A 24,274-nucleotide genomic window follows, 5' to 3' on the forward strand; every position below is an offset into this window, starting at 1 on the left:
CTGTAATTATGATCTGAGTTAAAGCTTTGCTTGTGTTTCGCATCATGGAAAGTCCTTCCATAGAATTATAGCCTCTTGAATCAAATGTTAATCCTGTTCAAGTATACTTAAAACAAGCATCCTGTTGTTTTGCTGTTCTTTGTGGATGGGCTTTCATGTATCATGTAAGCATTTCTCTAGCAGACTGTTATTGCTGCAGGAGGTGTGAAGGGAAAGAGGATGTGCCAAGGCACAGAAATATTCAGTAAGTACAGACCATTATCAGATAATAGGAGAAAAGGGGAGAGGGAAAAAAGCTGTAAATGCAGCTTTTCATTTGGGTGGAAAAGGGCATGGGAGCTTTTATTAAATTACTAGCACTCTGTTCACTGTGACCCAAACTTCAGGGTCTCATGGTGATCATGGGCGGCCTTAGGCAGGCAGGGATTTCTGATAGTCTGTAAAGCTACTTTCTCTCGTTTCTGTTATGGGTTGGTACCACTCATGCTAAATTTATAACCTTGTGGCATGGGTCCTTCCAGGCAGCATGGCAGAGCTCACGTACTGGATCTGTGAGTTATGAATGTACCAGTATTGTTAACGTACTGTTAACAACTGGAATAACAGAGTTGACGGCCTTTGTGTTGTGGGAAACAGTTTATCATAATCTGTGCCTTTGTGACCTTCCAGCTGAACCAGTGCTGCTGATTCATATTGCAAGTGACTCCTTGACAGTCACAGAGCGTACAGTTGACCTTTTGGCATTAATATGCACTGCAATTAGAATGGATTTATTCCTGTTGTCTGGTGCCAAACCACAAATGTGTTTAAATATTTGAGAGTCTTTCCTTCAAAGCAAAAGGTAAATATGAAGTGTATGCACTTGAGAAGAAAATGGACACTTAAGACTTTTTTTTTACTGTTTCGAAGAACAGTTGTTCCCCTGGCATCCAGGTAGAAAAAGTTATCCCTGAAATCACCAAATAGGTGTCACAGAGTTTGGAAGATCTGGGGTTTGCATGCCAGTCGCTTCCTGCTGGTCCTATATTTATAGGGTGACACACAGAGCAATCAAACTGGAAACTAAATTAAATAGCTAAAATATTTTATGGCAACCAAGTAGAGCATTTCTCTGTGTTTTTCTGGAATGTGCCAGCCCACATTGCCGTTCAAAGTAAAGGAGGAATAATGTGGTTCTTCTATGAGGGCAGTTACTGATTCTTCACAAAGGTAAATAACGAGATGGGAAATAGGAATATGAAACTCTAATAATTAGATTTGCTTCATTAAACGGCTGTTAAATATTATCTTTTCTGCAGACTTCACTTGGGAAATAACTCAGGGATGGTAGAAACACTTGGAGCTGCTCAGGTTTGGTCTAATGTGAATATGCTCCAAAGCCTTTTCTTTGTTGCTGTAGTCAGGTTTGGTAATTCAGTGTTCAGCAGCAGAAATATTGATTAGTTGACAGGAGTTAGGACACAGGTTAAAAAAAAAATCCCTGCCAGAAATTTCTGTTGGCTGCCATTTTGTTCAAACAGTTGAATATAGTAAAATAAGAATTGTTATCCCTCCATTTGCAAATACCATGTTAAATAGTCATAAACCAGGTGGTTTTGTTTATCTCACTAATATCTACATGTTTCTGTCTGTGCTGCAAAGCATGGGTCAATCTTTATTAGAGCCATGCACCACTCCTGTGATGCATGGGAGAAGCTTCATTTATGTTTTGCAGGGAACAGACTTGCATTATTTGCTTCATTCCACAATATTCAGTGGCAAAGCAAGAAACGCAGTTCCCAATCCAAGCTTTTCAGCTCCTAACTGTGAGGACCATGCTTCAACATCAAGTCTTCTGACATGTTGAGTCTTCCTCATTCTTCCCACTGGCAAAATGGGAATGGGAAAAAAGTGGAAAACTGAGCAAACTTTGTGACCTTAAAAGCTGCAGAGTGAACTGTTTGTATAATTGAGGATGCAGGATGCTCTAGGGTGCTTATTCCATTCCTTGAAAGAAAGCACTGGCAATAATTCCCAGCTTGGAGACTGACAGCTTCTTCTGGTCTCGTTGAGGGATGGGGCTGATGTGAGTGTTGGTGGTCTTAGCCATGCCTGATTTCCTCTCATTTCAGAGGATTTGGTTTACTTATTCCATGCCAGCATGCCATTCATTATGTGATGTGGCTCTGGCATGCATGATGCATCCTGAAGCTATAATGTAGCCACTCCTGGCACAGAGAACGTGATCCTGAAGGTTTAATGCATTTTCTCCTTTGTGCGTTGTTGGGCCTGTATTTTACCAACTGGCCAGGGAAGCGTGGCCACAGAAAAGTCTCTACTAAAAGCCCGCATCTCACCAAGGCTCTCTTCTTTTTCAGGTGGTCCCAATGCTTCCCAGGCTGCTCTGTGAGGAGTTATGCAGTCTCAATCCCATGCAAGATAGACTGACGTTCTCTGTGATGTGGAAGTTGACTCCAGAAGGCAAGGTACCTCAAGTAACAGGCAGTCATGCTGCTAATCAGTCGTCCCTTGGTGGCCAGCTGCTACTCTTCTAGTCAGAGTGGTAAAATACCATTCCTTAACACCCAGGTGGACAGGAAAGGACTTATTGGTGAACAATACTGGAGGATGTAGGACTGTCCCTGTATCTTGTCTTACTGATGAGATACCATGGGACTTCAACTGGAATAACCTCACAACAGGGTGGGAAAGGAAGAATATTTGTATGAATTTCAGGAACTGAGAATTTCCTGCTCCTTACCAGGTCACCTATCCATTTAATGACTTATCTTCAGCAGCAAGTCAAAGCTAATGCTTTGGGTGGGACAAGATATTCCCCCCTGACTGCAGCCCTCCCTTGTACACATAGATAATTGTGCAATGTAGTGGATGTGGGCAGTATCCCTTTATGGCCTCTCTGGTAAACAGACTGTATCATTCTCCTTCATAGCTGCGAATTACATAAATCCAAATAAAGCATGATAGCTCTTCAGCAAAGGCACAGTTCCATCCTCTGCATGTGTTATTTCCAGGCAGCAGTGGAGGCTGTCTGTCAGTGCAGTGAGCTGCCTTCAGCTGCCTGCCAGATCTGCCCAAGTCTTCATGTCTTACCTTGATCCTCTTGCACACTCTGTCGCTAATTCTGGCAGTCTCCTCTTTGGTGATCACAGGGTCCCCTCACTAATCGAGGAGGGCTAAAGACTGCCACTACCAGAGGACTCTCCACTCTATGTCAAGTGCACTTTTTGTAGTCAGAATTATTTTGGCTTTTTAACCAAAAGCTATGACTTGTGCTTGTGCACAACTCTTTCTGTGGAGGGTATTTCTTTTGCCAATTTGGTAATTCTTCACAAAGATTAACTTTACTTCCTTATTATTGTCCATGCTGCCCAAAAGAATACTGAATCTTGTTTTGTGCTCTAGCAAAATATAGTTGCAGTCTTATATCTGTATTTCTCCAGTGAGTCCTTCTGTGGCACTGAGGGGGGTTTTATTTGTTAATTGTGAAGAGTATTCCACTTCCCATAGCGACAGCATAATTAGTCATGAGGCCTTCTAGTAGTAGCTACTTGGTAGGCCTTTTATTGGCTCTGAGTGGTCTTTGAACAACTAATAGCCAAGTCTTAATTAAAATAAGTCTTTAATTAAATGTTATCTCTTGTCCCCTGCAATATATATGTTATTTGCTTTCCAGACAGTGTTCAGACCAACCCTCTGTGACTAATTAGAAAACAGAGGAACTGCAGCATCTGCCCTGCACCTGCTCAGGGAGCTGATCTTCGGAGGAGCAGTGGTCTGGGCTGTGACCATGCTGCCCCTTGGAAAGCAGACTCCCTGCAGCTATCTCGGCAAACTGGTTTCTCCTAGGAGGCCTTTGAGAACTGCAGTCTTAATTGAGGTCACTTGATTTGAACATCAGGTGAAGGCTGGAGAAGAATTTACTCCTTCTAAGAGGAAAAGTGGTTGTAAGGGCTTTTGCCCAGCAGGGCATTCTTGTAAGAGCTTATCTCTGACTTGGGACAGAATGTGTCTCCTGTATTTCTAGGTCTTACTATATATTACTATAGCTCAATCTCAGTGTAAACAGGATCACATGCTCTCTCCCAGGCTCTGCTGGGTGAAAGGGAGGTGAGTCAAAGGCTCCAAAATGGTGTTTGAACCCCAGCTGATGGTGGAGAGCCATGAGAACATTGACACTGGGGACAGAGTATTCCTCAGTGAGGGACATACGAGACCAAAAAGTACTTCATTGCACCCTATGTGCACAGTAGTATCACAACCTTGAGCTGGCAAAGCCAAGCCAAGCAGCACTACTGGAGGTGAGAGCTGCTCTGAGTTCCCACTGTTACTGTTCTGAAACAAGTCTACAGTTAATACATTTCCCAAAGCAGAGTCATGTAGATTCCTCGCTGAATGTGGCTCTTGATAAGTTTGGTGTATTTTTAATTCTTCTTTCTTTTAGAAAAATAATGCCAGGCTTAGGCCTTTCTGGGGGACAGGTACACGCTGCTGTTGTTTTTGGGTTCTGGTGTTTTTCTTTTATAGAGTTTATTAACTAATGTTGCCTGAGCAGCACTCCACATAGCTCCACGGACTCCAGTGGGATAGTGTGGCATGATGTATCTGAAATGACTTTCCAAGGGCAGAGGCATTAACCATATTGTTGCATCTGTGCTGTTCTTCAGAAGCAGAGCTAGGCATTTATAGGAACAACACAGCACATTCTTGTTTGGATGCAGTCAACAGAAAGATATTTGAAAACAAACTATGCAACTCTTCTTTTTAAGTTATTGCCTGCTGATGTTTAACGCACAGCTCTGCTGGTTCCTTCTACCAGTGTGGAGGAAAGATTGCTTCACTTCAAAACAACCTATACAAACAATGTGTCTTCCAGGCTTAAAACTGTTGCCATCAGCCAGGACATGATACGGGCACTACCTTGTGTGGGCGAAGTCCTCAACCTCCTGCAGACCTATGTCACACCCTCAAAGAGACCTGCATTAACAGGGACTGTGCTAACAGGATGGTTTTGACTGAGCCACACTAACTGCCATCACATGGTGTGCTGGGGACTATAGCTTTTTCTTAAAAGCAGCCAGAGCTGGGGGAAGCCCTAAGCTAACTCTAGAAATTTCTCAGATACTGTTACTCTCTGGAGTCTGGGTGCACCAGGCTTCCTGTGATGGGGGAGACCTTGCAGACCAGACTTGTGGGCTACTTGTAATCTCCACTGCCCAGTTTATAACCCCAAAATGTTGCTCCTACACACTGCTTTGCCCATCCATCAGCTGCTGGTACAAGACGTAAGCCAACCTTGTGCAGTTTTCCCAGTAGAAGCAGAGCTTGCCCATTATGCTGGTGGGGTTTCCAAACAAGGGACACAAGGCTGTGATTACCCAGAGTCTGCTTGGATGGCCACTGAAGGCAGAGATGGAGGGCATTTCCAGGATATGCTTGAATGATGGGTATGTTAAATTAGCCTGCCACACCAAGGCTGAGTCTGGCAGCTCTGCTCACTACACACAGGGATTGCTGGACTGCACAGGGCAAAATGCATCTGAACTCCATCCCTTGCCTATGTGACATGTGTTTAATGCATCCAGGCAATTCTGGTGAGAAGGTATTTATTGGGTATGTCAATAAGAGATCTCTCACGGTTATCACTGTCCAGTTCAGTTTGCACCTGTTAAAGCCATTGCAGGAATGAAAACTGGGCACTCTGTATCATGCTGCTTGGTTGCCTTTGAAAGATCAAGAACAGAAAACGAACTGAGGAAACAGAGAAATATAAGGAGTTTAATATCTGTTAGTAATGGACTGCTCGTCCCAAAGCTTTGCAGAATGTAGCCTGCTTGAGATTTGAAGTTCTAGTTAAATTCTGGGGGCCCAATGTGCTGTATCTCTCATCTTACAAGAAAGTTATTGGAGCCCTGAAATATTTCACCTCTTCTAACCAAGCAGAAAAATGAGGTTTTGCTGAAAGCTTCAAGTTCAAACAGCAAAGGGGAAATCTGGTCTGTTGCCTCCTGCAAGGGACAGAGAGAGCTCTTGGAAGCCAGTGGCAGAAAGCAGCATGTAGCTTCATGTAACTCATGTATCTGGCTTTAAGCGGTAAGTTGGGGAAAGTGCTTCTTTTCAAAATTACCCTTCTGCTTTGTGCCCTGTCCTTAACCCTTTTCGATACACATGTACTCAGCTACTTTATAGAGCAAAATAAGAGTGCTTTCCAAGCACAAAATACTTAGTGGGAGATAATATAACAGAGAGGACCAGAATTGATAATGACCTTTGATGAAGAAATCAATAACTGGAGGTGGAAGAACTAGCAGGGAAGTGGAAGTACTGCCTGAAAATGTTTGAACAGCAAGTTCAAAGAGCTGCCTGTTACAACTGGAGGGTCTGTAGGAGTGCTCAACTGAAATGAAGGCTGCTAAGCCTTGTTCCCAGATCATCTCAACAAGGAACACCATCTTTTTGGTGCCTGAGTACCATTCATGTCTTACTGAAGTCTGAAGTATCTCTATTGCCAACTGGTTAATAGTCTGCAACTTGCTGGAAGTGGATAATTTAAAGAGCAGTGCAGCCTCTTCCACACCAGAGATTGTGCTTGCTTAATATCAGGAGGTTTTTTTGGTTCAGCAGATTTCATCAGATGTTGCTGACTTACTGGACATCACTGCAAGAAGCTGAACCATGACTAATGGGATGCATCAGAGTGCAGAGCAGGTGCTGCCAGCAGTGTCACAGCATCTCTGTCCAGCTTTGGCACTTTCTCTACCTTTCTTTTTCCTTGGCATAGAGAAAGGGGCACGCACAGAATAACCATGAGCCAGGGGTCAGAGTATTTCACATTGCAAGACATCACTTGCTGCACCTTCACTGTTAGGACACTTCAGAATTAGAAATGAGCTTAAATGCTCTGTGACTTTCAGAGCTCTGAGCCACTGAGTTTTACTGCCCATATATTCTGTAGTGCATAAGGGAGGGAGGCAGCAAAGGTATCTTGGTGATCAGTCCTTTTCTGTTAAGAAGAGAGTTTGCCTTTCTGAAGCAATGTCCTTGATGAGTCTGTCAGAGAGAGAGCTGGCTGTTCTCCCTGGACACTGTCACTTGCAGAATTTGTTCTTGCATGTTGTTGCACATGGGGTTTGGAAGTAGGTGATCTCAAGGTCCTTTCCAACCCTAACTGTTCTATGATTCTATGTGCATCTGCCTGTTGCCACTCCTGCAGGTAGTAATCTTTGAGTCAGCTGGTTGATTTTAACTCACAATGAGCTGTAGTTCTTTGAGCTCTATTAAAGAGGGAAATCAGGTAGAGGAGGGAGATCTAAGCAGTTCCCTATATGCACAATGTATTGTGCATATACATGTTACTAGACACTACAGACTCTATATGGGCAAAAGGCCTGATCGTCTCAGTATGAGAAGATCCTCACTTTAAGATCACAGTCAGTGGTTAGGCCTGATGTCATTCCTTCCAGTGTTTATACAACTTCCCAAGCTTTTGTGCACTGGAAGAATAAGCCCTTACATCAATTTACACTTTCCAATTTTGCAGATCCTTGATGAATGGTTTGGGCGGACAGTCATCTGCTCCTGCGTGAAGCTAAGCTATGACCATGCACAGAGTATGATTGAAAGCCCTGAGAAGGTGTTCTCACCTGAAGAACTACCCCCTGTCTCCATTCAGCACTCAATAGCTGAGATCCAGCAAGCTGTGCTGAACCTGCATCGAATTGCCCAGCACCTCCGCAAACAGCGCTTCATTGATGGTGCTCTGCGCTTAGACCAGGTAAGTCCAGCTCCTGAAAGGGGCTTCTGCTCCACTGAGACAATTTCATGTACTCCCTAAGAATTTGGTGATCGAATAGAACCTCAAGGGGAAAGTCAAGACTGGAATAGAAAGGCAGATTTATGTGCCATGTTTTTTTAAGAGCAGCATCAAATTATGTATCAAAAGCACGAAGCAGGATGAAAAGAAAAAAGTTCCAGTTTTCTAAGGAGGGGTAAATTTTTCAACATTTTTTCAAAATCTTAAAACTCTGCTGGACTGGGTAAGTAACTCATACAGTAAAACAAATCACAATGGTGTCATTCTTTGTCAAGCAGTTCAGATATCCTTAGTGCACATTTCACTGTGAAAGGCTCACCCTCCACATTTATTTCTGTGCTTGCAATCCTCATGTTTTCCAGTTTTCATAGAAGTACTCTGGGCAGGGAAAATGACTAAATGTTATCCAAGCTAATACTTACAAGAGTTGGGTGTGTTTCAGAGAAAGAGATGCTAGTGAGGAGATTTTGTGCCTGGGGTGATTTAAATAATCTTGTATCAGTTGTGGTATGTGTCATTTCTATTTTACAAGTAGGTCCAGTTATTTTAGACTATCACAGCAAAAATACTTTTGCATTTGAAGTTCAGGTGCCCTGAGGTGGCTTCTGACAGTTTTTGTGGATAGGAGGTTCCAGTAATTTACAGAACCCAGTGGCCTTCCTGAGCAGGAGATAAAATAATCTCTTAATGTAAGGAAACACTATTGTTTCATTTCACAAAATGAGCATGAGTCAATATAAGGATATTGCTGAGAAAGAGGCTAGTGTACCGAGATATGTAAACAGGACTGTTGTATGTAAGAGATATGTTGTAACCCTTCCATTTTACTCAGTGTTGTAGTGTTGTCTCTAGTTGCAGGAGACTCTTAATTTTAACAGAATTGTTGCAGAACAACAAGGTCAAGGAGTGTCTGAAGTCAGACATAAGAAATGTCTGACCTTCCCCAACATAGCACGTGGCTTAGCCTGGTGAAGCTGCTGCGCAAAGCAGGCAGTGTGCTTTCCCCCATGTCTATGATAGGATGACGCATTTGTATCGTGAGTTTCAGTAGAGGAGATTGGGTTATGTTTTAGGATAAACTTTCTATAGGCATTGGTATGGGTATATGCTTACAGGTATATGGCTATAGGTATAGGTATTGTGGTGTCTGAAGCTATCTTGCCTACATCTGCTGTGGGAGAACTTGGAGGACAGGTTAGGTACATGTAAGTGAACCTGGAGGCATTTGCTCAGGGTCCCTTCTTGCTCAAAGGAAATAATAATTATTAAAGTTATATTAAATTAATTTTTGGAAATCAGATTCCCACTTCAAAGTCATGCAGTTTTCTTAAACCTCTTTAGGAAGGGAAGCTTCCCTTTTTGAGGTTTATCATTCAATGGCTAATAAGCTGGGCTTTTGTTCACAAGCACACTCTGAATGCTTAAGAAAAATAAAAATGCCTTTGCACTTGATGAGCCAGTTGGGAAGCCTTGGAGATGTTTGGGTTGGAACAAGAGTCCACAGTGACTGGGAGCCGTGGCCCAGAAAGGTCACCAGCTGCATTCCACAGGTCGCACTTACAGTGTAGTGCTGAGCAGTCACTGTATGTGTCTGAGCTGAGTACCTGTTATCAAACTAACTTCAGGGAAAATATGTTTTAAAACACCTGTGACATTTTCAATGGGAGGATTTGGCCAGGGAAGCATCCTGTTCTGGTGATACCCAATAAAAGATTAGTGGTGTTTTGTTTTGCTTTGTGCTGTTACGGAAAAGCTGTTAAAGAACATATTTGAGCATCATTTGTGAGATCAAGCTTAAAAGCCACTGCTAAGGGCATCAGAGAGGGATGATTCCTACTTAGCCTAGTTCATAACCAACATGATCAACTGAGTTACATCTCACAAGTGGCACTTGATGTTGCACAGAATCTCCCCCGTCAAGTCTCAGAGTGAAAGTAATGGTCTTTGAGAATGAAGAGTATTTTAGTTTGAGGGACACTGTCACCATACTTACTCTTCTCAGGTATTTCCTTGATAGTTGTATTTCAATAAACTACATCCTCCCCAGCTCACAGAGAAAGCATTTACTGTAAGGCCCAAATACAAACAGTATGTGAGGGGTGGGTGTGTGGACATGTCCAGCCATGTCCATGGCTGGACAAAGCAATCTGTAGCTTTTAATAGGAGGTGAGTCCCTCTGCCTCTGCTTCCTCACTTCCCTGAGTTCCCATGGATGCAGTTGTTTGCTGGGTCTGATTTCCAGCCCTGAGCAAGGGAACAAGGGTAAGTATGAATGGGAAACACACCTTTCTAATCACTGGACCTCTCACTGATTTCCTGTTGAGTAATGTAAACCCTGAACAATGGAAGACAAACTCCAGCAGGAAACTATGGGCAATGAATTATCAGATTCCAAATAAATATGTGAACAAAGGAAATGATATCCCACAGTCTTAAGGGAGGGGGTGGCAGGGCATTGATGACTCCTGTGGGTTTTTTTCCAAGGGATATGAGCCCTCTTCCTATACATTGCATTATGTCTGAGATCTTCTGCCTTGGGGTCACTCCTGATTGAAGAGTGATGTTTTGGGTGGGATTTTTTTCTTACATCCACCCTGCCATTTTTCAGTGTGATGTGCTTTTGTGCTTCCTGTTGGTATTAAGAAAATCATTGAGGGAAGAATCTCCTGTCCTTCTTTGCTACTGGCTGTGATGCCTTGGGCTGATGCTCTCCCTGTCTGCCTCAGTTTTCTCTTTGGAATGATATTGATCTCCCCCACAATATGTGTATAATTTAGGATTTATTCCCAAAAACTAAGAATATCTCTCAGCTAAAGCCATTCATGGGCATATCTTTATAATAGCAAAAATACTGGTTGACCAGGGAACTCCTTGCCCCTGACCTAGGATGGCCCCAGTAAGATGCAGCAGAGCCAGACTGGCTGTGCCATGGTGAGGGGAATGTTTCCTGTTTGAGTGTTGCTGCTGATTTTTTATGACCTAGTGTGAGAGCAGCATCTGCTTTCCCATGTTTAAATCTTTTATCACTAATTTTAGAAGCAGGAATCTCCATAGCTCATCAGATGAAGAATATTTGTTTGTTTGTTTTTTTTTTCTTAGTAGCTTGGGAATTACATATCTGGGTCACACAGAAGACCTTGAGACAAATTACAGAGGTAGTACACAGTCTTGAAAGCTTAAAATTTATGGATTCTGTGTCATTATATATGTGTCTTTTGGGGGCTCTGTAATTTTGAATTCCTGCCTCGGTTTGGTCCTTGGCAACCTACATACCTGTCACTCTTTCCCCCTGCCCCACCCCCTCTCCAGTTCCTTTCATGACTCTGCAGAGGTCTGTAGAGGAATCCTACTGCACTGTATCTTGGGTCTGAGGATATTCTTTGCAACCAGAGCCACACATATGTCACTCTGTGGGATCTTGCTGTCCCCGTAGGCCCCTTCTGGGACGGTTTCCCTAGTATGTGGTTTCCTCTGCTGCCTGCCAGCTTCCTAGCTCCAAAAGGCAGCTGAGCACTGAGTTTTATAGAGGTTTAAAGTCTTTGCACCTTAAGCAGCTAAGGAGCTTATGAAACTTTGTCCGCACAGGGAAAGATTAATGTCTTTCTTTTCCTTGTCATTTGGAGCTGAAGCTTTAGATGTACATGTAAGAGGTGTCTTGTGCCGTGACTTTGAGAAAAAATGTTCAGATATTTACAGTACTGTACTCCCCTCTGCCTCCTTCCTGCCCAGGACCATGAAATGCCACTCCTATGCTGTCCTCTCACAGCTTGTGGTGCATCCACGCTATAAACTGGAGCAGGGATTTGACCTGCTTTAAAAACCAAAGTGAGCACAACCCACAACTTTCCTTTCTTTTCCTGGCCAGGTTACTTTGAAGCTGGACCATTTCCCCAAACCACAGCTTTTAGAAATGCTAGCAAGAGAATCAGATAGAAACTTGCTTCTAACAAAAACCAGCAAGTTTGCAGAAAAGCTCCTTAGCTCCAGCCTGCCTAAAGGAGACCTGCCGATAAATGGTTCTCTGTTTGGCCTAAACAGCTTATAAATGAATCACAAGGAAAGATGCCTACAAGAAGACAGGTTAAAAAGGATTTCTGTGCATATTTAAGATGAGTATACCCCAGGATGCTTATCTGTCTCTATGACAACTGTCTGTGAGCTGAGGGGTGGCTTTTGTTGTGCCAGTGATTCTGCCTTTGCCAGTGCACTTATACCTGGATGCTCAAAACATTGGCATTGACCAAAGTTCATTGTGAGAACAGCCCAAGCTGCATTTACCTTAGTTAATGACATCGAATTGTTTGCTAGAATAGCTTTTCTCCTTGTTTTCTGAAAAACAGACATTCAGCTTTGCAGGTGTGTGTGAAAAAGGAAAAAAAAATGGATAAAACCGGTAAAGATGGGAAAGTTATACAAATTTAAGGTTTAAATTGCTACTGAAATGGCCTCACTTCTCCTTGCTCTCAGCCTGTGTGTTGTGCCACTGTCACTGTGTGCTGTGCTCAGTCTTGTCGACTGAGCAATGGTTGCTTTTCCCCGGGGGTCTCAATTGTTTTGAATAAGGTCATAAAGGTAGTAAAAATTGTGTTGTTGTAGCTCTGTACTATAGTGGAGACCTTACCTATGGTTCTGTCCCATGGCTGTTGGGAATGTGGTAATAAGTGGTATTTTAGAATAACTTTGTTTAATTAAGACTCCTGAAGTATTAGAGTATTTCTCCTGCAGGAAATAGAGGGAAACAAGCACAAAGACCTCCAACACTAGATTGTGTGCAGAATACCAGCTCAAAAACACCTAGGTATATGGCATACTGGGTACATTAAGCAGCTCTGTGTAGTTTTTGAAGCTCTCAGAACTGACTCTGCCTACTTGATGAAGGCAGCTTTGAGAATTTGACTCAAGCCATTCACACATGTAAAATGAGGACGAAGAAGGACATTGTACGTGATACTCTGCTGGGAAATTTTATATGTAGTTGTGGCTAATGGGATAGGGCAGAAGCATATTTTTAGACAATTGTTCCTGCTAATGCTGTTTAGTTGGGAGTCTTGAGCTACAGATTAATTACTATCACCATTAAAATTTTCCAATATGAATGACTGCTGGAAATAATTATGGGAAATTGTTTTGTTGTATTTCCTGCCTCATATCTGTACAATAAACGTTCAGGTCTTTTCTTCTTGCTACATGAAAGTAATAAATATTTTTACCCTGGTTAAGCAGTCACCGTGTGCAAAATACAATATAGTACTATATGAACGGAAGACACTTTGGGTTGAAAGAACTGTTTCCATGAGACAGCAAAGGGTTGTAACATTGTATAGACTTCAGTTAACTGAATGTGCCTATGTTTTCCCTAATAGCATGATCCGAATTTATGTCTTAAAATGCTGCTGGGACAGGAAGGCCATCCTGTCTTGAGTACTCCCTGGCGTGGTGCCTGGGTTGTCTAGCCATGGTTGTTGTACGTGCTGCCACTGCACACTCTCTTTCACGCGCCTTTCTGGGGAGGAGTAAATGGCTTTGCTCCAACACCTGACCCTGGCTGCATCTCTTTGGGGAGTGTTGCTTTGTTGGGTTCTTGGCCAGTCTCAAAGAGAAAGTCCTGGTGCTCATCACCTAGAATGTAACATTGGTACCAAATTAATCTCGGATTTCGTTCTGAGATTAATTTTCAGGGTAGGTTGAGGTGTGTACCTGCTTTGCCATTTGCTTTGGCCCAAGAGAAAATCCAACAGATCCCTTTACGAAATCCTGAAAACTCCATGATACCTGCCTTAAGAAGTCGTTACATCAAGAGTACGTGAACATGACAGCAGACGCAGGGTTGCTGTATGATAAATGGTGCTGCAAGATAAATGGAAATGCAGACTGACAAGGAGCATTCACTATTCACTTCCTGTCACAATTCCACCATTGTCTGCTCCTTCTCTTTGATGTCTGGTTAAAGAGATATCACTGATACCCAGAATGGGGACGGCAGGTGCTATATGATCATTATGGACAGTTGCTTATACTGTGTAATACATAAGGCAGCTGGAGGGATGTTGGATGTACCTAGAGATTAATTTCCTTTGGGGATTTTGTCTTTTGCATAGCCCCAGTTAATATGTCAAAATGAGCATCTAAGGCTGCAGCTTTCTACTGGGGGATACCACCCTTTCCTGCAGGAGTAATTGAAATGCATTTGCAAACGTGCACTAGCAAAGTAGGAATGATTTTCAGAATGTCTTTCCTAGTACCACAGGGGAACATGTACTATGCAGGGCAAATATGAAATGTCATCATTGTTGCCAGGAACAGCTAATGGCTCAGGTCAAGCAGTTTGCACACACCAAGGTTGTACGCAGGAAAGAGGTATTGTGGGGTCATGTTATAATGGGGGTCTGTGTTGGCTGAGCATCTGCCTGCTTGCATGGAGATGTTTATATTGCCAGTAGCTTTTAAAATATTTTGGTTAAATTAGGATTTTGAGTGGAAAGAACCTAATCTTTTACCCTGGGATTTTAATGAAGTCCTCCCAGGGGTGTGAGTAGGATTGATGTCCTCGCACATGTCCCACTGTTCCCCCCATCGTTCTTTTACAGCTGAGCAGCTGTGTCCCAGCAGGAGCAGGTGGTGAAGTGGTCGAGCTGGCTCCAGCAGGAGGGAGGAGTCAGATGCTGGAGCACAGGTCTCTGCTGTAGAGTGTCGTGCTGGGAGCCACCAAAGCCAGATGTCTGGGCAAGCACAGCCGAGAAGGAGCTCCCCACACAGTGGTGCTCTGGCATTAATTTACCATCGGTAGTGCAAGAGTGGGTTGTGACTTTATTCTTCCCAGAGTAAGCATTCCAGCCACCAGCTCAGATATTCAAGTTCTGTGGTGATGCATGAGCATTTTCCTTCTAAACAAATACAGCTTAACCCTTGAATTTTATTAAATCTGCCACCAACCTGCAAGCTTAGAAACTTCTCAAAAGAAAAGGGGTCTTATGCTTTAATTTTGAGTTGCTGTTTGACACAGCAACAGCTTCTTTTGTCTGCCAGCCTCAGAGCAAGTATCAGAGGGAAGGATGGCTTCATCTTTGCAGGCAATGGGAATGGCAAGAAGAGGTGAAGAAGTTGCCTGAGCTCACATGGTGAGTTAGTGGCAGAGCTGGCAGCACAGCCTTTTTCTTATTGCCAGGGCAAATCCAATGCCTTAGGCCAATGATGACCATTCTCTTCCTTACATTTATTACTGACAGCTATTCTACTATCTATTGCTGGGCCAGTTAAGATCAGAGGGTTTTTATCCCAGTTCTCCGCAGGTGCATCTCATGGTGCAGAGCAGGGATATAAGCCACATCAGCACAAAGGGCTGAACTGTGGCCAGCACATCTATGCAACGCAGAGGCTATCAATGTATTTCACGAGTGGTCTCTCTCCCCAGTCCTTTCAGTTCTCAGGCTTTTGCCTACATGTGCCAGGACCAAGCCAGTGTGCTGTTGTCCTATGCAAGTCTCTCTTGTTTGCACAGGACAAAGTTGTAGTGGGCAGTACTTCATCATACATTAAGAATTGCTTAGCTTTTTCTATTGATTGAATCCACTTGGTGATCAGCCATTGTAGAAGGGGGTGAGTTGGCAGCCATCTCACACTGACCTGCAAGTAGAGTTGAAGGTGTTTGCAGGTACTCCACATTCACACATGAAGTAGCCATCTCTTGTTCTTTTGGACAAGGTCTTGCCTGTGCTAGTGTGATAGGCAGCTTGAGGTCACTGGCTCATAGGGACCTCATACAGTGCCAAATAGCATCTGTAAGGGAAAGGGAGGACATCTGTGGCAGGTGGTGGCTTAGTGATGGAATGTGTCTCAAACATGAAGCTGATAGCTAAGGTAAACAGAGAATTCAGTGCTTGATCCAGCTGAACAAGCTGCTGACTGGTATTTTGGGGTTGGTAGAAAAAGTAGTGGCTTCTGCTGGGTGCATTGAGAGATGTTCAGGATGGAAAAACTGGTTCTCAATAAAGCAGAAACAAACTGGTTCTTCAGTGTCTCTGACAGCAATACAGATAACATCCAGAAAAACATGTATTTGTGTAGAGGTACATGGGGGGTGACTGCTGGGAGGAAATTCTTATTTTACATTTTCTGCTGAGGCAGTAGTCCTTGCTCTGAGAGTCTTGCCCTACAGTTGATGGTGGTTTTCTTCCCCAGCAATGAACAGACATCATCAGAAAGTCTCTTGTTGTTTCAGATTCCGTTTATCACGTATTTGAGTAGAGACCTGACAAGGGTTTTTTTTTCAGGTATTAATTATAGCTGACTGCATGGCTAATTCATCATTTTCGTTAGATGGAGTCACTGGGTGTTGAGTGATGTGACTTCAAATGTGATCAGTCTGCCATAGGTGAAGTTTTAGCAGTTCTTTGTCAGAGCCAGTTCTGTTTCACCTGATATTAAATGGAAAGAAAGGCTAATTGTATAATGACAAAAGACAACATTTGGAAGGAGATGAAAGATTCAGACATTGCAGTTTTGTGATTTCTCATTTCAGTTCCAAAGTGAGAGGAGAAAAAATTCTTGCGTACCGTGGCCACAACTCATTTTATCAGTTGTCTCTGGGCATGATCACTCCTTCTGAGTCCTGGGGTGTTTTATCTTTTCTCATCCATAGCATATGGATGGTGAAGGACAAAGAAGCTCAGAAAGCACCTGTGGTTTCCCTTCCTCTGAAATGAGGCTACAAGAGTCTTAGCCAAGATTCCAGCTGGCTGAGCTGAGGATGAAGCTGATCTTGCCCCATCTGAGGAAGCCAGCGCCTCCTGAAGTCCACTTTTGGGTTTATCTTCAAACATTCCATGTCTACTGAAATTAGATGCCCTGCTAAAGTTTGCAGTGATTCATTGGCAGTACATTTTGTTGAGCAACTTCTTGGTTTTGTTTTGCAAGCTTTGAATCTGTCTTTTGTAGTCTAGATAATTTATCTTGCCCTTCTCTGTGTCTTCATATGGTAATAAGGAAGTTATTCAAGCATATGAGCATAACTCAGACTGCAGATTTCCCTTGAATATGTAATTGCATGAAGTGGGAGCATGAAGCATGACATCTCAGATAAGGTTGTTGGTCCACGTTGCACATGTTTCTAAGATTTGTTCATACCTGAGATTTGGGAAGGACGTTCTCCCTGAATATGCTCCTTCTTTGTGCAGCACTGTGTTCAACACAGCGTGAAACACTGTGATTCCCTCTTGCTTCCTGCTTGATCTTAAGGCACAAATACCCATCTCTCCCCAAAATACATATTCTCAAGTTGTTGTATTGTCAATGCCTGAAAACCTGGCTGTTAAACTTTGTCCTCCGAAGGAAACGTATTCTCCTATTTGGATCTAGGCTGGTAGCAGATTGCATTTATACTAGTTACCGACAAAGCTGGCTACAGTCCGTTACCCATCTGTGGTGGGCTATCATTAAACTGATGGTCACTTGAAAACTAAGCAAAGAGGCAGTGAGAATGTAGTCTCAAGAACTTGTTGGACTTGAGTGGTTTGAGAGACTTCAGACACCTGGAAGAAACCAGTCATGCAGAATCACTGTGAAGGGGGTTTTGTGAGTAATTCCTTTAACTGGCCTTGAAAAACTTGTTTCTGCCACAGAAACACAAACTAACCAAGCAGTCACTGTTGTTTGGTTTTTTCAGAAAAGCAATCTAGCCTGAATACAACAAAATTTAATTTGTGCCTTCCTCAACAATTGAAGGAAACTGGCCGCCTCATGGGTTCAATCCCTCTCATCAGGCTGACCTTGGGGGGCTGCAGAGCTGTAGCTTCTTGATGTCTTATGCCAATGCTGAGATCACCCCTCTGACTGAGAAATTCTCAGTCCCATGGATCAACAGGAGGTTTTGCGTTAACTTTAAGGCTTCAGTTTCACCTCAATTTCAAGGTCTCTGTTTTAATCTCAAGACTCTCCTTGTTTTTCTGAGAAGAAACCCCATTGATCCAGCTAGCCCTTTACTTCTGATTAGCATGTAGTAGAATCTGACCCACAACAGTAGGAAATCAAAAGCTTAAAAAGCTAAAATGGGATTAAAAACAAAAAAAAATTTCTTAAATGATTTCTCTGTCAGTGATGTGTTTAGCAGGTATAGAAGACAGAATGAACTAAAACAGGCTTTGGCATTTCAGAAAGTGAGTCATTTTTTCTGTTGCATCATGTATAAACTTTTCCCTTCTCATATATGTATGGTTGAAATTACTTTGAGGTTTTGAATTTTCACTTCGGCTCTCTGTTTTTTATTATTTTCAAACATTACTGAGAGTCATGGTTATAGTCTTTAATACTGTGCTCACATTGCCTTGCTCTTTATGTTTTTTTATGTTTTTTTAAATAAACCAGTGAGCAACATACAGGTATTTAAAGGAGTTGGGAAGTTATAGATTTCTCTTGTTTAGATAGGAGTAAGAGGTTGGTGTATTTGATGGATCCAAAACATGTTGCCAAGGGACGCTGCTGTCAAATAGCCTTTAACACAGGGGAGCAAGCTTGAGATCCTTTCGCAGTATGGTCATCTCTTCAAATTCTCAAGCATTTGTATAGGTTCCTCGGAATCAGTTTAAAGACCATGAACATGGTGCTGTTGCAGTCAGCTGAGATAGCAGACAAGTGTGTCTTTTCTTACAGAGTGCAGCCCTCTGAGGTTCTCCATGCTGAAGGAATGCTATTGCTCAGTGTCCCAGGAGTTTTAAGATAAAATCTACAGCAGACAGTGAATGCTGAGAGAGGCCAGATAGAACCGTGGTATCATACCATGGTCAGGCCCAGCGCAGAAGCCAGTTGGACCAACAAGATGTTGTATATGCTTGTTGGGATGAGGATATCCAGCAGATAGAGGTGTGTTAAACCTGCCCTTGTGCACCCATCTTGTAGGGAGAAACAGCTGTTCCTCAGGGTGAGCTTAATGACATTCTTTCTTTTGAGTTCAAAGCTAGTGTCAGCAGTTGAGCGTTGCAGGAAAGAGAGGACTTGTCCTAACCCATAGGCAGTTGGGCAAAGTAACATCATCTGGGCTTCACCCTTTCAGGAAAACTCTTGAAAGGCAGAGAGCTTCTACATCTGACTTTTTGGGCTGGTGGGTTTCTTGTACAGCTTTCACTTGGTACACAGCCAGGCCTGGTTCATCCTTACTCTTGCTGTAGTTTACTTCAGACTCAGCACTGAGGATCAGTAGTTTTGCTATAAGTAGCCTTCGTAACAATGCTAGCATAGCGATGGGTACAAGTTACAGTTCAGAGGAGGAAGACTTGCTGAAAAGAGCTTGAACAGCCAGGAAATGGGTGCCAGCACAGGCATTTCTCCTAACCCTCACTGATTTTCATTTTGAGAGAGTTATGTTTGGGAAAGGTTGTTTTTTATTTGTTTGTCTAAAATAAAAAAAAAGTCTTACCCTCCTTCATGGAGCTGCTGCCCCAGATGTTTTTAGATCTAGTGTGCGGCTGCCCAGTCTACCTTGTCTTGTTAGAAACTGGCTTGATCTTCAGTTTTGGCAGATCCAGTTGAGAGTCTCTGAGATCTATTAGAAGGGTCTAAGGTGACTCTTTGATATGAGAGGGTAGGCATTTCACAGCTTGCTAAATGTCACCTGTGACAGTGCAGTGCTTGGGGTGTGCTCTGTCAAGGTTTGAGCTTCAGGCAGTTACGGCATCCTGGAAATGTAAAGCTGGAAGGGGCTTTAGGAGATGAACCTTTCTGTTTCCTGGCAATAGAAGGATGCCAGCCAGTAGCGATCCTGTGCCATGTTTGTTGTTATGTTGCTACTGAGCCTTTGTAACTACTGGGACCTATGTAATCAGAGCCGGTTCCTCTTGGGGTTGTCTCTGTGGCTTTCACCCACCCAGCCATGCAGATACAAAGTGTGTGGATAAAGTTTGCCATTGAGCCTGTCCCTCAAATATCCCTGATTAGTCACGGCCAATCTGAAGTACTAAAGACCTGCAGAAACCTTGGGAGGAGCTTGACCAAGTTTGCCAAGGTCCTCTGGGGTAGAGTTCAGCAGTCTGAAGAGCTTGCCTGATAGCAGCAAGATAGTCATGCAAAGTGACTCACACAAGATTATCTTTAATGTCATTGAGTGCTTCTTCTCATTACAGTTGAGAAGATAACCTGCTGGCTGCTGTTGTAACGCGGTTTTACTTTATGTGGCTGCAGTGTTGTGAGGTACAGAGAAGTGCTGGGGAGCAAGATGCCCTCTAGCGCAGTCCAGGCAGCATGTCTCAGTGCTCCCACAGCTGGTGATAGTAGCATCACTGCCATACTGGGGGCAAGTGTCACAGCTGGGCGATAATCAGAGTAAGCAAAGCCTAGCAGGGACCTTTGCTTTTCAGCTATAAGTGGTGATTTCAGCCTCAGGTTGGGTTTATGGAAAGCAGCATGAGGTTTGGTTTAGGGAAGAATAAAAAAAATAAAATAGTCCTTTTGAAAAGCAATTTGTTTCTGCTTGCTGTGATTAAGGCTTCCAAATGGAGTTGGTCAGTTCTGCAGTGCGATCAACAGGACTGGAAAAAAATACCAAGTGAAGTAACACAGTGGCTGTGGTAAACATGAACTGAGGCCTTGGAAATAGCTAATGGCATACCACAAAAGAGTCTCCTTTCACCCACCACAGGCCATGCCAGCAGCAAGCACTGCCAGTGCTGGCATCTAGCAGAGGAAAGCATCATTTGGCTCCTTTTTGGATTTCATTACTCTTCCTGCACTCCCTCCTGTGCTCACAGCAAAAGCCTTTCCAGTTGTAAAGAAGTGAATTAACTGCCTTCGTGTCAGTGATGGATGAGGCGCTTTCTCCCCCTTCAAAAAGGCAAACCGTGCTGGTGAATGCAGGCCAGCAGAGTTGAAAAGTCCAAGCAGAACAGGAGAGCCCTTGGGGTGACCCAGCTGTCAGGCAAGACACCCTGGGGATGGCTCCCACCGGTGCCCTTCCAGCGGGAACAAAAGCCACTCTCAGTGTGTTCACCGGGCCTCAAGGCTATTTTTTTCTTGTCTTTCCTGCTTTCAATGGACTTGGGCACATCCCTTAACACACAGCAGCCATTTGTGTGGGGATCTGGGAGCCTCAAAGGCTTTCAGAGGGTGCTTCTCCACCCTGCACAAAGGAGGTTTAGTACGCCAGTACTTGGGAGATCTCCTTTCAGGAGAACGTCCATGGCTAATCATATTAAAGGTGACCTCGTGGGCAGCGCTTTCCATTGTTGCCATATGTTTTGTCCAGTGCTTGAGTGATGTTGCACATTGGAATGTATTCATGCATTGCCTAATTTAATCACCAGACTTAATCCCCTCTCCTGTTCTACACCCTTAGAATTTACTGGCTCCTTTCTAGCCTCCCATGCATTGTCTGGGTCTCCTTCACAACCTAATACTGATGCTTGGAGATACTTTTATTTATTTATTTGCTTTCAGAGTATATTTAAAAAAAAATGATCTCAACAACAAGCGCTGCACTCTCTCCAAAGGGTGAGTGAGCACAGTAGATGTTCTAAAGGGGCTGATCCTTTGTCCCTGTGATCTTTTTCTTCCAGCTTTTCCATAATTTAAGGATTAGGCTCATGGGTCTAAAAAACCCAAAACAAAATACTACGAATGGAAAAATGACTGAGAAAGCGGTGTGTCTCCTTTTAATATTGTTGGAATAAATAACTAATTTTAAGAACTTAACTGTCTCTGTAAAACATGGTGTTGGTTTTCTTTAAAACTTACTGCTTTGGTACAGACAACGCCAGTTCCAGGACTGACTGGACAAAATTAACCCAACAAGTCTGGAAAGTGTGATTTATGAAAAACTACTGCAAAACCAGAAAGCACTGCAAGAGCTGCCATGTTCCACAGAAGGCAGGCATTTCTAGGGAGCGATGCTTTACAGACTCTCTTTTAAGTATGGTTTCTAAAGATTTTTCTGAGACTTCCCTGCCCCAGCTGACTCTGCCACATAGAGGCATATGTTAAAAATGGGAAACAGAAATTCAGTTGTGTTGTGACTTGCTTTAGGAGTGAATGGGGACAGCCCTAGCAAGGCACTGATGAGATTTTAGGATGATACGTGATCAGGTTGCTAGTATGTTGAACTCCAAGGGGCAGGAAACCTTTTAAATTCCTTGCACTTGCTGAGACAGATTGTTAAATAAATACCTCATGCTTTGGTTCATCTCTTAGATTCTCCTTCTCTGTGTACAGCATGCTGGTACCCACAACTCTAAACAGTGGACTATATCCCGGATGTCTTTGAAACCTTAAATATAGCTTGTACCAATTTAACTGAATTACAGCTTTAGGTTTCCATCGCACACACAAGTTTCTTGCAGCTGAGTTCTCGCACATGAGCTTGCTGATCTTCCGTGACTGTGTGTTATGGTTTGGGTTTGATAGGAGGAAGGGGCAGTGACGTAAAAGATTGCAGATTTGTGACTGGTTTTAAAAATTGTTTTAAAATATTATGTATCTTCATCTTGAAGAAATGCAGTACTGCTTGGAAACCACAGCTACTGAACATAAACCATGTCGAGCCCCTTACATATGTTGAATAACTGCGTGGAACAGAGGGTTATAAACAGACTGCTGTTAAAATGCTGGAAGGAGATCACTGACCCTACCCCCTGCACTCCAACCCAGGGATCGACAGCAATGCCATGGGCTCCAACATCAACTTTGCCCTAGAAAAATACTTTACATGTTACACCTCACCTTCTCAGAGTGAACTTTGCCAGAGCTGTTTCTGAAGCATCTACATGCATAAATCGCTTCACCACTGAAGTGCAGCTGTGTCAGAGCTAGAGAAAGACAGCTGGCCATGGGTTAGCCTGAGGGCAGGGTGCCTGTCCCACTGCCAGTGGGCTCTGGGCTCGCTGGGACAAGTCACCTGGCCCCTGTCCGCTCCTTCCTTCTTTTTCTGTGGCAGAAGAGCTTCAAGGTCCCTGGGAAAGTGTGAGCGGGAGCAGGTTGCTGCCAAAGGAATTCAACCGAGCCACAGCCAGCCCCTTCCCGGGGGAGCCTGGCAGTTGTGCTAACAGCAGCCGCTCTTGCTGTTTATAGAAGGGGCAGGGATATCCTTGGAAAGCTTTGGATCTCCTGCTCATGCACCAAACAACTGTGCTTAGACATGCTGCAAGATTTGGTTAAGTAAGGGAGAGGAGGTGATGGCACAAAGCCCACATCTGCCTGGGGAGGAGGAATCTGGCATTGCCATGGCAGGATGCTGAGTGGCGTTTTATGGTGTGGAGAAGATGCTCTGTGGAAGGCAGGGGGCTGAGTGCCTGTGGCAGGAGGTGCTTTCCCATCCCATGCTGCTGACAGTGTCTGGTGGAGGTTTAGCGAAGGACACAGCTGAGCTGCTTGCAGTCCTGGCAGGTTGTAACAAGCTGCAAGAGAATCCAGATTGTCCCCAGAGAACTAGCAAAGCTCAAGTTAGCTGGACTTTGGGACTGCCAGGTGTTTTGTAGCAGTACCCCAAAGGATGGGGGAGAATGTCATGGCTGTCAAACTGAGATCTGTGTAGTATGATCAGGGTATTCTGCATCTTCATAATCTCAGCTCTAGTTTAATGGCTTGCAGATATAACTAAACCTAGAAATACTGTTGTGATCTCCCTTGTTACCTGGCAGAGCTCTTATCACTTCAGCACAGGGGCTGTTCATATTTTAATAGGTTTATCTCTTGTATGGAGGGTATTACAAGCTTTCATCTGTCTTCCAGTGCAGCTCTACAGAAATCCCTCCAGGCATGAGGCAGTACCTGGGTGCTGAATTAATGTGTGCTCCTGGGTTCTCAAAGCGCTATTAGTGGCTTAGCAGGGGAAGCAGTTAGCATTAACAAACTTAACAAAATAGGATTTGCTCTGTTTGATCTGCCCTCGGCTTCTTGTATCCTCCCAACAGCAATGACAAAGACTGGGCATATTACGGGAAAACTCAAAATAGTCATAGGGAAGACAGAAATTAGGCTGATTTGTAAACTGTGTATCAGCATCCTCCAGGGTTCAGGGGGGTGGAGGGAAAGTTGTGCTATAGTCAGGTGCAGTAAAAGGTACCAAACCATTTTTCCTCCTGCCACGTGCACAGACACATCTACACGCACAGCTCTTACCTTGGCTTTCCTGTGACTTGAGCCATTTGAAGGCAGTGCAGTGTCCCATCCTTCTTCAGGTAGCCACTGCCCTATTCTCCATCGCTGGTGTGAGGCTGGGGCAGCTCTCAGAATCCGTCCAGCACTTTGTGAAGGGCTGTTTGTCCCCCTGCTTTTCATCAAATGAATGTTTACCATTGTTGGTGTTCTCATTCTCCTTTCCATTGTAGAAACTGCCTTTGAAACCGCATGCTGTGTTTTCTTTGTGGTGCTACGTTCCTTAGTAGAGCTGTTCATCCAGCAGTGGTGGATCTGCCTTCTCTTTGAGAGGCACCGACTTTTGCATTGCTGTTCTCTACTGACTGCAGGCTCTTACAAAACAGTAGGGCC

General features: G+C 43.7%; 1 protein-coding gene across 3 annotated transcripts in view; it reads left to right on the forward strand.

The window, feature by feature from the left end:
* DIS3L2 (DIS3 like 3'-5' exoribonuclease 2) overlaps positions 1–24,274 on the forward strand; it is a 198,863-nt gene that overhangs the window by 123,589 nt on the left and 51,000 nt on the right. For 2 of the 3 annotated variants that reach the window (XM_057427350.1, XM_057427353.1), the window contains 2 exons: positions 2,358–2,465; positions 7,538–7,771. In XM_057427350.1, the coding sequence (XP_057283333.1) occupies positions 2,358–2,465; positions 7,538–7,771 (342 nt within the window). The remainder of the gene's footprint in view (positions 1–2,357; positions 2,466–7,537; positions 7,772–24,274) is intronic. The other variant, XM_057427351.1, reaches the window with a different exon arrangement.

This window comes from Pezoporus wallicus, unplaced genomic scaffold (assembly GCF_028554395.1).
Source record: "Pezoporus wallicus isolate ANWC-B61680 ecotype Strahan unplaced genomic scaffold, APGP_CSIRO_Pwel_v1 scaffold_7107, whole genome shotgun sequence".
NCBI classification, from domain to species: Eukaryota; Metazoa; Chordata; class Aves; order Psittaciformes; family Psittacidae; genus Pezoporus; species Pezoporus wallicus.